Source organism: Myxocyprinus asiaticus, chromosome 35, assembly GCF_019703515.2.
Source record: "Myxocyprinus asiaticus isolate MX2 ecotype Aquarium Trade chromosome 35, UBuf_Myxa_2, whole genome shotgun sequence".
Taxonomy (NCBI): domain Eukaryota; kingdom Metazoa; phylum Chordata; class Actinopteri; order Cypriniformes; family Catostomidae; genus Myxocyprinus; species Myxocyprinus asiaticus.
In genome coordinates this window covers 39,459,186-39,474,359 of record NC_059378.1, presented here as the reverse complement: position 1 = coordinate 39,474,359, position 15,174 = coordinate 39,459,186, and the positions used below count along the sequence as shown (strand labels likewise).

Here is a 15,174-nt window from a genome sequence, read left to right as displayed (position 1 = left end):
GGGCGGGGCCAAGGGTGCAACATTGTAAAAGTGGGCGTTGATGTCTTGCTGTAGAGACAGTTTTTTGCTGACATATTGGTCCTTGTGATGTCACAAAATCCACAATTTCCAAATGAGCCGTTTAAATTCTCTTTCTATTGAGGGAGTTTTGATTTCTTAAAATTACAGTATGTTTTATAGTAGAATGACATCTTATGTCAAAAGATCAAGAACATTTTTATTCCTCATGTCTCATGACCCCTTTTTATGTGTTGTGATTTTTTTTTAATTTTTTTTTTTATTTTTTTTTATCAAACTTTAGTCCAGATTAAATAACAATTGAACCAAGTGTGAAAACCGCCTGACATTTACATGAACCAATCTATCATTTAAATGTGTTTTTTTTTTTTTTTTTTTCTTTCTCAGAAGTCATTGATGCACATCTTCAGAATAATCAGACGACCGTTGACAACAGCCTGGCAAGTCCAGACAGACTTAAAGGTATCATCACATTTGAGTCTGTTTATTGCATTAGGTTTTGTCCTTTCGAAAATAAAGGATTGTTCCAGTTTTAAAACAAGTTAAGGTGAATTGACAGCATTAATGTTGAATACCACAAAAAATATTTAGACTACTTAAAAACAAGCAGCAAAAATGACTGTTACACTAAGGCACTTACAATGGAAGTGAATAGGGCTGGCCAATAAACATTAAAATACACACCGTTTGAAATGTGTAGCTAGTCCTGTCATAACTACTTTTGTTGGACGATATATTGTCCCAGAAATAATTGCGATAAATTATATTATTGTAATTAAGACCATTTTGTGCCACTGATATAATGATAATATATTAGCATAATAATGCAAGTACACCCTTTCAAAGAGCAATGAACTTTTAATTCTTAAAAATATTCATAAATATTATAAAATAAAACCACACAACCAAAACAATAAATAAAATGGACTCTCGGGCTCCGTTAACAAAGATGTCACTAAATATTAAACATTTGGCACTGGGGTATAGAGAGTCATTAATTCCTTAACAGGCAATATACTGTCATTGCAGTTTCTCAGTGGTTAGGACTTTGCAAAGTAACAACATGTTAGATATAAGTAACAACAAGTAGAACAAAGTAACATGTTTGACATAACAAAGTCAGTTTAGGACTCCTCCTTTTAGAGTGTCACTGGACATAAAACAAAGGCACTTGTGTGGAGATTTTCCATCCAGAGTTTGTTCCCTGACCTTCTTTTCTCAGTAAAGTGGGGTGAAAGTGAACGTATTGGGATAGAATAAACACATCAGATATAGTTTCCACTAACAACTGAACTCGAGGACAACAGAGCTCTCTTGTGGCCAAATCACGCAATTGCATTTTTAAAAATACAACATACTGCAAATACAACATACTATAGTAAAGTAAACAAAAAAGTAAATATGACCAATGCGACGAGGCGTTGTGCCTTTTGAAAATTATCACACATATGCTATAAAATTATAATTATATAGAGTTATAATAAGCACACATTTGCTAAAAAACACAACCCTCTTTAAAACAACAGTCAGGTGTCCATATGAACAAAGGCACAGATGCCAACAGGCCATATCTGCTGCCAAATCTGTATTTTAATTGTTAGGCAGATTCTGAGCAAGGAGCACCAACATGTTTACCTTGTGGGGCTTAAGGCAGGATGTCTCTGGGGTAACAATGCTGCCAGCTGTGCTGAACATTCTCTCTGAGCTAGTGTTTGTTGCACAAATGCATGTGTATTTTTGTGCTAACTTTGCTATTAGAGGAATTCTTCAATGATTATCACACCACCATATCAAGGGAGCAGATTATGCATCAGGTGCTTCTTCCTGGAGGAACTTGGTCAGCTCTGCATCAACCTGCACTTTTTGGTACCGATACAGCCTGGGTCTGATGACTTGTGCTCTTCTGTTCTGGAGAAGGTCACTCAGCCTCTTCCTCTTGGGTGCTGGAGGTTCAGATCCATAATTTCCCCCTGTAGCTTCTCGCAGCTCTCACCACTGGCACTTTCTCCACTTCCTTCTTCCTCTTTCATGTCTAGTAGCTCTTGAAAGAGCTGATGTTTGACATCATCCAAGACCTCTGCATCCTCCATGCTACCATGATACCTCGGATCCAAGATGGTGGCCTTTCTCAGGTGGTCTTGGATTTCAGGTGGGCTGTATTTCTCCATCAATACCCTGCACATGTTTTCCTTTATCTGTGCTGTCAGTGCAGTGTCATTGGGGTCTGGTGATAAACGTTCACCTTTAAGAAGTTCCAACACAGGACACTGAGGACACCGTGACATTTGGCCCCTGAGAGAACATCCGTGAAATCAGCCACTGGCTTCATTGCTGCATTAATGGATTCCAACACAGAAACATCCTGCCGGGTTGGGTTGAGGTGACCATGTTTTCGATCTTCAACCAGGACACGTCTTATGGCTGGGAGTTGCTCCAGCACCCTCTCTGTCATTTTTCGCTTGGTGCCCCATCGTGTGGCGACATCCTGTGGGAAAGATAACATTTGTTCTTTTTCATTAGTTAGTCTATATCAACATTAATCAACAAATACTACTTTATAATTTTCCATTATCACAAATAATTGTACATGGTTATATTATAATGTAACCAATGATCTCATACATACATACATACATACATACATACATACATGCTCACGAAAGTATGTACATTACAGGCCCCAAATTAAGTTATAAATTAAAAATAACACTTTAAATTAATCCTTTAAATTGTGTTGCATATTAACACAATTTATCCATCACTCACCAGTACTAGACTGTGTGTTGGGGGAGATTGGCTTCAGTCTGTGCCTTCCTCAGGTCTCTCTTCTTTAGCCAGCTCAGGTTGAAGGTGTTGACAATATTCCTGCAAAGTCCCATGACACATGCCGTGTGATCCTTGTCACTGTCCAAACCATGGGAAACAGCCAAATGGAGGTTGTGGCCAAAGCAATTGAGCCATGGCCAGCCAAGATTGCGTATTGCAGCCACAATGTTAGCACCGTTGTCTGTAGTTATACAGGCCATTTTGCACTTATCCATTGCCCACCAGTCTGCTAAAGCAGACTGAAGGGCTTCTGCAAGTACGTCAGCAGTATTGCTCTGGGCTATGTATCTGGTCTCTAAACACTTTGACTGCAGAGTCCAGTCAGCAGTTATGTAATTTATAGTCAAGCTCATGTGTGAGGTCATATTTGAGCTTGACCACATATCTGTAGTGACAGAGTAAAAGGAGACATCTTTTATCTACTTCAGAATGTTTTCTTTCACTTTGTTGTACAAGGCTGGAATGGCAGTGTGGGAGGTGTACGTTTTCTTTGGCAATTCGTACTGCCTGTCAAAAATTTGCAGCATATTTTTAAATGCTGGTTTTTCGACCGTGTTGAATGGCTGCATCTCATTGGCTATATAGTGAGTTACGCTATCTGCGAGCATGCGCCATTTCATGCTGTCACGTTTATATTTGCGTTGTCTGGCAAAGGCATCCGTAATAGCCAACTGTCGGGAAGGCCCCTCTCCAACTGCAGTTTTTGTTCCCAGCTCAGAAAACTGGATGGGATTGGTATGTTTTAGATGAGCTTTTAGGTTAGTTAGGTATTGTCACTTTTCGTTGCCACTGTTTTGCAACAAAGTCGACATACCGGCTCGTTCACACACCGGAGCTGTGGAATGCGGCTTTCCATTTGGACTTCCAAACTTTCTGGCTGGAATTATGCAGTCGTCGGGAAAAACACCTATTAGCATCGAGTAACATGTTTTCTTCACCTGGAGGAGGAGCTGCCTGAGCCCCGCCTCTGACACACAGAGCAGACAAGAGGACAGAAGCAGCGCGACTGGCTAAAATGGTGGTTACATTCATTCTTATGTAAACAAACACAATGGGCAATATCGAGGTCAGCAAAAATGATCGAGGTCATGTCCATATATCGTACATTAAGTTGATAATGTAATTATCGTGGCAGCCCTAGGTGTAGCCAGAAGACGTAAACATCACACGTCAATATGCTCTACTCTTGTTTTACTGTATAGCCGGCCACTGGTTTTTCCAGCTGCTGTGGCACCTGACCTTGACCTCTCAATCTCTGCAAATAGATTAGACCAGAATTCACTGCTTAACTATTCCCTATGACATCACTGCTTTCTTTTCATCCCATCAGATGGAATAGTTTAAGATTCAGTCACGGTTTACTATACTGTTCTTATTGAGGAAACATGGAGTTCAAAAGATTTTTTTTTGCCAAATATTTATTACATTGGGTCATTGTTTGGTCTGATGCTTGTGTGTAATGGAATAAATCTAGACTACATTGACCAGGATACTGATATTCAAATGGACACTTGTCATGTCTTTTTCTCACTTAAAAAAACATTGTCAACTTTTGAAGTTTTGTTTACCTGACCGCACAATTCTAAGTGACTGAAAATTTTCATAAGGACCCCAGTTTGGTTTAGACTATTAAACAAACAATTAGACAACAAAAGCTGCAACTCTTTTAGCCAGTGACTATGTCTCCCTTTGGAAGTCCAGGTCACACATATGGCCATGTGTGGGCAATATCTACCACTGGCCAGAGAGTATGAACTACAGGGGGCTTATTCACTGCCTGCTAATGTAGATTCAGATCATATCTTAATAGGTTTACAACCATCAAAAATATTCTTGGTTAGACGGATGTTTTGATGTATAGAACTTGTACGTTTGAAATGTATGATTTCTGTTGCTGTAATGTTGTTTGAGTTATAGATTTGCCCCCCTCTTCTAAGTGGTGTGTTCCGTTCTGCCCTCACAGAAAACCAAATAGACGTGAAAGAGTGTGACATGTCAGATACTCTGAGCCCCAGCAAAGACAAAAGCAGTGACGACACGTCAGGTACGTAAAACTTGGGCATATTTGTACAGTTTGAATTTTTTCATTTTTTATTCGTTCATTCCTTCTGTTCGTTCATTTTTCTATTTATTTTAATTCTTTCTGACTTTTTTATTCATTCTTTGTCTTTTTGTCTCTTTCGTACGTCCATTTTTCATTTTATTTATTCTTTCTGCCTTTCTGTCCTGCTTTTTGTTAATTCTTTGACTTTTCACCCTTTTTTGTCTTTCATATGTCTATTTCATGTTTATTCTTTTTCTTGCTTTGTCTTTTTTTCTGCCTGCTTTTCCTTTTTTCATTCGTTCTTCGCTCTGTTTTTTGTTTTTTCTGTATTGTAATTTTTTTTTGTTTATTTTTCATTTGTTTTCTTTTTGTTCTGTCTTTTTTTCTGTTCATTTTTTGTTTCTTTATTTGTTTAATTCTTTGTTTTTCTTCCTATCCAGACGGACAGATGGATGAACAAGAACAGAACGAGACTCAAAACAGGGTTTCTCTTCTGAAAGGTAATCTTTCCATTCTTTTGTGTTAACTTCCCTGTTGGAAATGCCAGTGTTGATGTGTATGTGTGTTATTTGGCTGGACTATAGTGTTAGTCACGCTCTTTATCTACACTCATTAGAGCTCAGTGCATTGGCATGCAGCACAACTGTACAGCTAATCAGGGTGTGTTCCTCCCCAGTGTGTCTATATATGGTGTATATCTAATGGAGGTAACAGCGGTGGGCTCATAAGGTGTTACCAGTGAGCTTGAGTTGTTGAACAGGTGTACGTGCGTCATCCCGGTTCACATGTACCCGAAAATCTTTGCCCCTGCCTCATTTATGGTCTGCTGGAGGACAGAATGGAATGTAAACCAATTACAGCTCAATTAGACAGGAAGTGCACAGAATGCTTTAACAATGTCACGTACAGCTGCCGTGCAAACTTCTGTCAGTCGGAAGAAACAAGCTGTTGATGGGATTAGGGTTTGTTTGAACTGCTGAAATGTATTTATTTAGCCTTTTTCTGTGTTCTAAATGTTATTAGTGTTTTTGATTTCAGAGTTTCAAAGTAGCATTTAATTAGTTTGTATTTATTAACGGCATTTCTTAAGTTAGACCCCCTAGAGACCACATCATACCCAATTAGACCACATCAGACCCTTTAGAAACCACGTCAGATAACCAAGTGATCACATCAGACTCCATGAGACCTCATCAGACACCTTAGAAATGACATCAGACCTCATTAGACTTAAGAAGACCCCCCATGAGTCCACATCTGACCTCAACAGACCACTTTAGACTTCATCAAAACCACAAGAGTCCACATGAAACCTTATCAGACCCCATCAGACTTCCAAGAGACCTCATCAGACCCCAGAGAGACCACATAAGACCCAATTAGACCCCATCATATCCCATCAGACCTCATCAGACAACAACAAACTGCATCATGCCCCTTAGAAAGCACATCAGAAAACTAAGTGACCACACCAGACTCTATTAGACCCCATCAGACCCCTGAGAGACCTCATCAGACACCCTAGAATTCATATCAGACCCCATTAGACTTAAAGACCCCTAAGTGTCCACATAAAACCTCATTAGACCACATCATGGAATTCATCAGAACCACACCAGACTTCATCAGAACCACAAGAATCCACATAAGACCTCATCAGACCCGTTCAGACCAAATCAGACCCCCAAGAGACCACATCAGATTCCATTAGACTTCATCAAACTCCAGAGAGACCCCATCAGACCCCCTAGAAACCACATCAGACACCACTAAACCTCATCATACCCACAAGAGTCCACGTCAGACCACATTAGGCCTCATGAGACCCCCAAGAGACCTCATCAGACCACATTCAACCTCATCAGACCCCTTGGAAGCCACATCAGATCCCATCAAACCTCATCAGACCCAAAGAGTCCACTTCAGACCACATTAGACCTCATGAGACCCCCATTAGACCTCCTCAGACCTGCCAAGCCAACATAATTTCAACTAAGGTTTAATATAGAGGATAATAATAAACGGGTTTAAGCACCAGTTACGTCAGTTAATGGTGTTAAATAAACATTACAAAGACATGTATTTGAACTGCCTCTAATCTCTTTTACTGTAAGTTTGTTTTCTAATTGTCAGAATGGGTGCATTTGTATTTAGCCCCTCTTGTCTCAAATGTCATGAGCTCAGTTGTGACTCGCACCCACTCATGCTGAAAATGTCGATTGTTCATCTACTCTTACCCTGCTGAGTCACTCCAGACAGCAGTACATCCACAGATTTGGCTCCCACACAACCATTTCCATTACTGCACATGTACGTAGTCCCAGCATTTATCCTGCAAGAGCAGAGGGACTGTTTCAAGGGGAAATATAGAAACCAACTATTTTCCTCTTTTGAAATAAGAGTTTTATGTTCTATGTAAACATCAGCCCATACCATTTATGAAAACTCCATTTGCATTTATAAAAAATTATTTAAAGTGCATTCAAGGTATACATTTAAACACAGTTTGTGCATTCCCTGGGATTTAAACTCATGTCGTTGGCATTGCAAGAGTTATGCTCAACAGAATGAGGTACTGACATCACAACCATGAGCTCATTAACATATGACCAACCACTTTATTCAGCAACTTGACTTGCCCCAATGAATGACTATGTGAACTATGCCTTAATGCAAAGATCAGCCAATTATAACAGAGCTCATTTACATATAGAAGTCTTAAAGGTGCAGTAACAAAAAAACAAAATGACAATGCCTGTTTAATTCTGAGGATGAATGATCATGTAAAATGTAATTTATGACTTTTTGTTGTCGTTGTGAGAAGCCTTGGCTAACATTTATAAGTGGATTGTTTTTTTTGGGGGTGGGGGGGATTTTACACAAGTACAATATAGCCTCTTTAGTCCTTGTCTAGATACTATTCATTTTTTGTCCACTTATAATACGTCAAGGTCTCTTGTAGCAAAAACATATTTTAGCTTGTTTCATGACCATTTCCACCCTCTACTGGTAGAACTACACAGGATGTCAAGAGCCGTTTATATTTGACACTGGAAATTATGCCACAAGAGGGCGCTGTTGAATTAGTATGGAACTCCTTGTGCAGAGTATCATACTTGGTTAATTGCACCCAGCATTGGTCAATACATTATGCTATTTATTTATGCTGCCTTTTGAATTGTTTCTTTATTGTTAATTATTTTTTGTTCATAATCTCTAGCCTTTACTTTTGCATTTTAAAATGTGTGTGGTGATGTTTGCCTTTGCAAACACCCCTGATAATTGTGTAGAATTTGGTATTAACTAAGCATTTTGAAAAATTAAGTGAGAAGTTATCTTTCACTCCTAGTTTCACCTAAACTGGGGTGTTAACTGAGCTGAACAAATGTATGGCTTTGGTACACAATCTCAGCCATAAAGTCCTTTGCAACTGATGCTCTTGATGGAATTATTGTAGGAGCACAAGAATGTGATTGCACACCACTTTATTCCCTCTGTCATTAAACATATGGCAGAGCTTCAGAAACACAGCTAAGTGGATGAGTTTGTTGCATCATTTTTGCTTGAAAGCAGCTCTCTTACTCCCAGTAAACACCCTTTTTGGCCATTGTCTGACATCATGACAGATTACCAGCCTTTAAATTAGCACATGACTTCATCGACATCTGTCGAGTTCACTGAGAGTGGGACATTCATCGGTTTATGGTCAGAGTAGGTTTTCTAAAAGCCTGTCTTTAGTAGACCACATGAGAGGCCAAATGGCTGCTCCTCCAAGAGGCTGGTGGGGCACAAATGCTCATTTGCTTGGTATGAAGTTGTGTGAGAGCACAAAAGAACTTTGCTTGGCTGGATGCAGGTCATCTCAACAGCTCATTTTAGATTTTCCAGTGAAGCTGTCTGAATGAGCTCGACTTGGCCAGCACCTGGTGGAACTGTCTAATCTGACTTTGAGTTGTGCTTGTTCACTACAGGCTCAGTCTAAAGCCAAAGTTTTTATAGATGGTCTACCAGTGTGTTATAGTTTGATAACAGCTTATACATCGAGACTGCAATACTTTTTTTTTTTATTTATTTATTTATTTTTTTTTATTCATCTGAGTTTTACTTTGTTTACTACAACTAAAAACCGAAGTAAAGTCAGTTGGGCCATCATCTTGCAAGTCAGACTTGACTGTCAGCATAAAGTCTGGTCCAGTTTCAATGTGCACTTGAGTCAATCACACTGATGACTGCAAGCTGAAATGCTTTGTCCTTGAAAGACCCCTCACATAAGGAATTACTTAATTCTTAACAAGCATCATAATGTTGGTTTCCCTCAGAGTTTGAATTAATTGAGTTTCTGTGCTTGATGCTGTGGAATGTAATGTGTCTCTTGTGGCTCGTAAGGTCATTGGTTTGACTCATTGTTATGGATTGGTCTCGCACTCTGAGCGGCTTTGAAAGCACAGTGTGATTGATATGTCTGCAGTTTTAAATGGAGGGAAGAGGGGGTCAGCATTTTTCTTTTATTTGAATTTCTCCTCTTTGGATTGCTTTGGGAGTTAAGATAACATGTAGTGGACATCAGCTGTTCATAAAACATTAACCCTTTAAACTGGATGGACCCACCTGTGAAGGGGGGAAAAAAAGAATAAATTGTCAAAATATTAATAACTACAGTCTTGACCAACACAAAATAGGTATCGTTTTAAAGCATGAAAGCTCTAATTTACAATACATGTAGGCATTATGACCAAAACTGAACAAGTGCTTTGAAATTTGCAGACAAATCAGAAGTGGTCCGTTTTGATAATTTATTAATAATTTTGCACTCAACGTATTATTGTAATCTGTAAAAACATCAAACTCATCAAATAGCCAATGTCGCTGGAAAGCTTTTAAAGAGTAGAATACAACCAGCCTATTTGTTTTACTCTGACAAAAATATAGCGAGTAATAGCCAAGTATGTGTCTTTGACATTCATGTTTCATGTGAACAGGTGTTGCTCATATGTTGTTTTCACTTAAAACTTCACATAAAATAAACAGAACATAAAATATAACATACTATTACTTGGAGATGATTATCTTTAAAACAAGCCCACACACAAAGTAATCGGATGCAAAGATCATTAGATAACCCACACAAAGCACAATGTGCACACAGCATCTGGCTACAAACATGTTAGCTTTCCTGGATAAAATGACGTCAACGGAAATGCTGTAGCTTAATGGAATGCTAAACCAATCGGGTTGGGTTCAGATTGCTCCAATCAGTGGTGATAGTCTTCCATATTTGGGCAGAGTCATAAGATCAATCACTCTAATTACAAATGGTCACCAGGAGATGGCGCCAAGTACACGACACGTCTCGATGATTACTCAAATGGCACAGAATGAAACTCATTCTGTGAAATCTCACTACTAAAATCATGTCTGCATGCTATGCAAACCTTTAGTCATTGTTAAGTTTGCATGTGATATTTAGTCTTATGTACATTTACTGTTGTTGTTTTTTTTTTTTGGAGAGGCTTTTGAGACGTTTTTGGACACTAGGATTATTATTTAATATATATATATATATTTTATATGTATATCTATTTATCTATATCTTAAAAAAAAAAAATAATAAATAAAATTTTTCTTTAAAATGATACCAAGCACTTGACCCCCCCCTTTTTTTTTTTTAGTTATAAGCCTATAATTTTGGGTATGCCACTGAAACAAGAAATCTGTGTTTTGATTTGGCTGTGATTTTGTCGCTTTGCTCAATATTCCACTTTAGGTGAAGATACTGGAAACTTGAGTTGCACCTATTTGGGACAAGGTGTTAATCACAGCCATCCGATTTCACTTGATGGGTCACATAATATCTTGTCTTCACTTGAGCAGGTCAGCCAAATGTTTCCTAATATTTCTCCTCACTGTACCATCTGCTTTGTGTGTGTTTGTAGAGATGGACAGGAACCTGGAATCTGGAGACACTGAGCAGGTTATTCCACACCTCCACAGAGAGCTGCAGGAGGCGCAGGAGCTCGCCAACACCGGCAAACAGAAATGCCTCGAGCTTCAAGGTACTTTAGATAATTGCTCATTTAATAACAATTCAACATTAACAATGAAGGGTGATGCACCGAGTTTAGTGTGAATCATCATCATCATAAGTGTTTTTCCTCTGCCAGCTCTGCTGGAAGAGGAGAGGAGAACAAACAGACTGCAGATGGAAGAATCTGCTAAACAGATCCGCTTCTTGCAGAGTGAGTCAAACAAAGAACCATTCAACACATACACAAGAAATAGCATCAGTGTTTTGCCTTTGGTTATGTGTTATTTAAGCAATAAGGTATGAGTGGTAGTGCTATTTTGTGAAAAAGTGTCGATTTTACACATTAATTCAGTGCAATTAATTATATAAATAGTAATGCATTAAAAAAAATAGCACAGTTAGCCATGCCCCCTGATTAATCCGTAAAAGGAATTCTTACAATCTTAGCAATTCAAGCTTGAAGGACCAGAGGCAGGCAGCAGGGGGCAGTCAGCGCAACTCCAGTTATACGGGGGAAAAACACACTTGTCGAGAGCAGGCAGCACAAAATGAGTATATTCTGACAGCAGAACTTAAGTTTCAAACTGCATTTAACTTGACACAGCATCCTAAAAACGTGGCATTTACTGAAAACCAGTGAAATGTGACGCAACCACAGTAAAACCACAACTCCAGTAGCGCAAGAACACGTCCTGTGAGAAAATCAAGTCTGCACTGAACAGATTGAACTAATTTGTAAAATGGATGTGGTCTGTAGGCCAGTTATAGGCTTGTGGTCAATGATATGGAAATACAACAAACAAAATATTTCTACTTCAAAAGAGCCAATAGTTATTGTATTTTTTTTTTTTTTCCAATTTGGAATGCCCAATTCCCAATGTGCTTTTTTTTTTTTTTTTTTTTTTTTTTTTTTTAGTCCTCGTGGTCGCGTAGTGATTTGCCTCAGTCCAGGTGGCGGAGGACGAATCCCAGTTGCCTCCGCGTCTGAGATCGTCAACCTGCACATCACATGGCTTGTTGAGCGCGTTGCCACGGAGACATAGTGCGTGTGGAGGCTTCACGCCATCCACTGCGGCAACCACGCTCAACTCACCATGCGCCCCACCGAGAACGAACCACATTATAGTGATCACGAGGAGGTTACCCCATGTGAGACTACCTTCCCTAGCAACCGGGCCAATTTGGTTGCTTAGGAGACCTGGCTGGAGTCACTCAGCACACCCTGGGATTAGCAAACTCCGGGGTGGTAGCCAGCGTCTTTACCACTGAGCTACCCAGGCCCCCCCCCCACCCCCCAGTGCTTTACTCGTCTGCCAAAATTATGTAATGTTTTTAAAATATATGAATTATTAAATTTGATTACATATTTATTAGTGTTGTCAGTTGATTCAAAGTTAATTGTGATTAATCGTATGATTTTTCATAATTGCGATTAATCACAGATTTTGAAAGTGCTGAAATTTGACTATATACTACCTTTCCTGTCAAAATGCATTTAATTCCTCCTAAAAGAAAAGAAAACAATATGTAACAATGTTTTATTAACATTTTCCAAGCAAAGTATTCCACAGTATAAAGATAGAAATGCACTAAAATAGCACCAATTCAATTAACATTAAACATTTCCCAAAATCTAAGTGAGAGGTTAACCAGTTAAAATATCTAGTCCCTATAGTTTGCGTTTTCATTGCAGTGGGCCTTAACCTCCTGAGACCAGAGCGTGACTGCTGTGTGAATTTTCCATTTCCTTTTTTGATATGTAACAAGTAGCACCTAATAAACTTGAAGGAAAAAAAAAAATTCTAGAGCAAATAGTTTTCACAAAAATGTATGTCCTCTAGGGCTACAACTAACAATTATTTTGATAACCGACTAATCTAATGATTAGAACGATTATTCGACTATTCGGGCGATTATTGCAACGATTAATCATTAGCCTTTTTAACCGATTATTCAGCTTGTGCCTCAACTTAAAAGGTTGTATTAAAAGTGCTTGCTAACAATAAAGAGGACAAAATCATATTTTAAAAATACCTCTAAATGACATTCACTGAATTAAAAGAAAAAAGAATTTAAGTTTAAGTAAAAAAAAAAATTCACTGCAAAAAAAAATCCTATAGTTATCAAGTTTGTTTTTTTTTTTTTTTTTTTGTCTTTTCCATTTAAAATTGTCTAAAAATTCTTAAAACAAGAAACATTTACTTGAGAAGCAACATATTAGATATTTAGACTTGTTTTAGGAGAATGTATCTTTAAATATGTGTATTTTGTATATAAGTGTATTTTTTCACTTGGTTATACTTCTGTGAGTGCAGTAAAGACAAAATATACTTGTATTCATGATCTATTCTCTAAAAGTCTAAATATCGTATATGCTGCTTCTCAGGTAAATGTATCTTGTATATTTTTAGATTTTAAAATATTTAAATATTATATTCAACATTCTCGGATAACAATTTTTCCTTCTGCAGTATAGCTGCTAAAGTAAATGTATGTAAGGAGTTTTATGTACTTATTGGAAAACAAGCCAAAAAAGACCAATCTTAAACCAAATGTTTTTATTTATTTATTTATCTATTTATTTTTTTATTGTATAATGGACTAAGACTACACTCTCTCACCTTTTTGGTCACATCGATTCATCTTTAACTCCCAAAAAACAAACTCCCTCTTCTTAATAGAGCTTGAATCGCAGATTTTCTTCACGATAAGATACACACCGTGACACACATTATGATTCATTATGTTGCGAGCAGTCACATTATAATATAGCTGCAGCAAGCGCGCGCCAGTGATTCAGCCAGGAGGAGTCTGAAACACTCTCGCACTGTTTTTCACTCGACTCATATAAGTGGCCCTGACCACCCAGAGAAATGCCAGTTTCGGAGTTTGTGCTTATTTATACAACCCGCTCCTTATTATTTGAACTTTAATAAAGGATGCATTAAAGATATAACGCCAGGGTGTTTCTTTTTTAGACACTCTGACAGGCAAGTTTTGATCAAGCGGAATGCCAGGTACGGCTCCGCTTTATTTCACGTCAACACGACACTGCTTCTATATTTTACTTTGTATTTTTGCATTATTATTCCATCATACAATCTACATCACCTTAATCTGTTTGGAAATTTGGAGTGCGTCTGGACTGTGAGCTGTTCTTTCTTCCTCTCCTCAATCAAGCGCGAACAGAAGTGCTGCTTTCCTGTGTCATCAGTAGTTTCATATGTGATCTAATGTTACGGTAAATGAGATCAAGTGACTTTGAAAACGGAAATTTTTGTTGACAATTTTTTTATTTTATTTTATGGTCGACGTTGTCGCTCACATTGAATAAGCGTTTCAGCCCTAACGTCTTCATTTGTGGACAGCGGGACCAAGTTCTGAAATTTCAATTAATACCAAGCAATAGAAAGTAATGTTTTTCTTTTTATTTATCAAATCGTTTGTTTCCAGTAGTGTGTTATGAGACGTTACAGATGGTACATCAGAAGTTAGCATAATCCTGATTCAAAATAATGGCCAGCATCATCCAATCACTGCCAACCATGTAAAATTATACATTATAAATTCTGAATCTGTGTACTGATTACCATTATTCCATGTCTGCCAAACATGTTGAGTGTTCCAAACATCATCTGCAGCCTGAAACTGAACTTTTGGTTGGATTTTAGGAGTAAATGAACTTGGCTGCATAGAGAGCAATATGATGCTCCCTTGCTCCCTATTTAGTGAATGACTTAACCTCCAGTGTGCTGTCTGTCTGCACTGGTCTGGCGAAATGCACCTTATTTTCATCCTAACTCCTTATAAAGCCTCTGAAACCAAATTTGTTTTTTCTCAGTGAAAATATACACCGTAAAATACGATTTCTAATGAAAAACTAGTGCAGTTGTCCACTATAGTGGTCATTGTGTTTAACACTGTGCCGTTTTGCGTTAAATCGCTCCATTCTTAAAATGGCATATTGGATGAAACTACAGACTCTAATCTTTTGACTAAAATGGGTTTAATTGTAAAAACTTAATTAGGTTGCTTACCAAATGCAGTTTTGTTGGCGTTTCTCCCAAAGACAAATTGTGCTGTGATTGACGCCATGTTGTTTTGTCACATGACTCCTTACGTCAAAGTTGAACCCTTTAATGAACTGAGATCAGTCATTTTAAATTAATTTAAAATATGTGTTGCGTATAGCGAAGCCAAAACACAATGTCCGCACAGAAGCACACGGGGTCGCACAAGATTAAATCTCTTAAACCCTCAT

At 38.1% G+C, this 15,174-nt stretch overlaps 2 protein-coding genes across 6 annotated transcripts in view; one reads left to right on the top strand and one right to left on the bottom strand.

Annotated features, from left to right (window-relative positions):
- aldh4a1 (aldehyde dehydrogenase 4 family, member A1) overlaps positions 1 to 15,174 on the bottom strand; it is a 398,306-nt gene that overhangs the window by 77,570 nt on the left and 305,562 nt on the right. The gene's annotated exons all lie outside the window — the stretch shown is intronic.
- slmapa (sarcolemma associated protein a) overlaps positions 1 to 15,174 on the top strand; it is a 112,345-nt gene that overhangs the window by 76,912 nt on the left and 20,259 nt on the right. For all 5 annotated transcript variants that reach the window (XM_051672454.1, XM_051672455.1, XM_051672452.1 and 2 more), the window contains 5 exons: positions 406 to 480; positions 4,808 to 4,888; positions 5,329 to 5,388; positions 10,822 to 10,941; positions 11,050 to 11,124. In XM_051672454.1, coding sequence (XP_051528414.1) covers positions 406 to 480; positions 4,808 to 4,888; positions 5,329 to 5,388; positions 10,822 to 10,941; positions 11,050 to 11,124 — 411 coding nt within the window. The remainder of the gene's footprint in view (positions 1 to 405; positions 481 to 4,807; positions 4,889 to 5,328; positions 5,389 to 10,821; positions 10,942 to 11,049; positions 11,125 to 15,174) is intronic.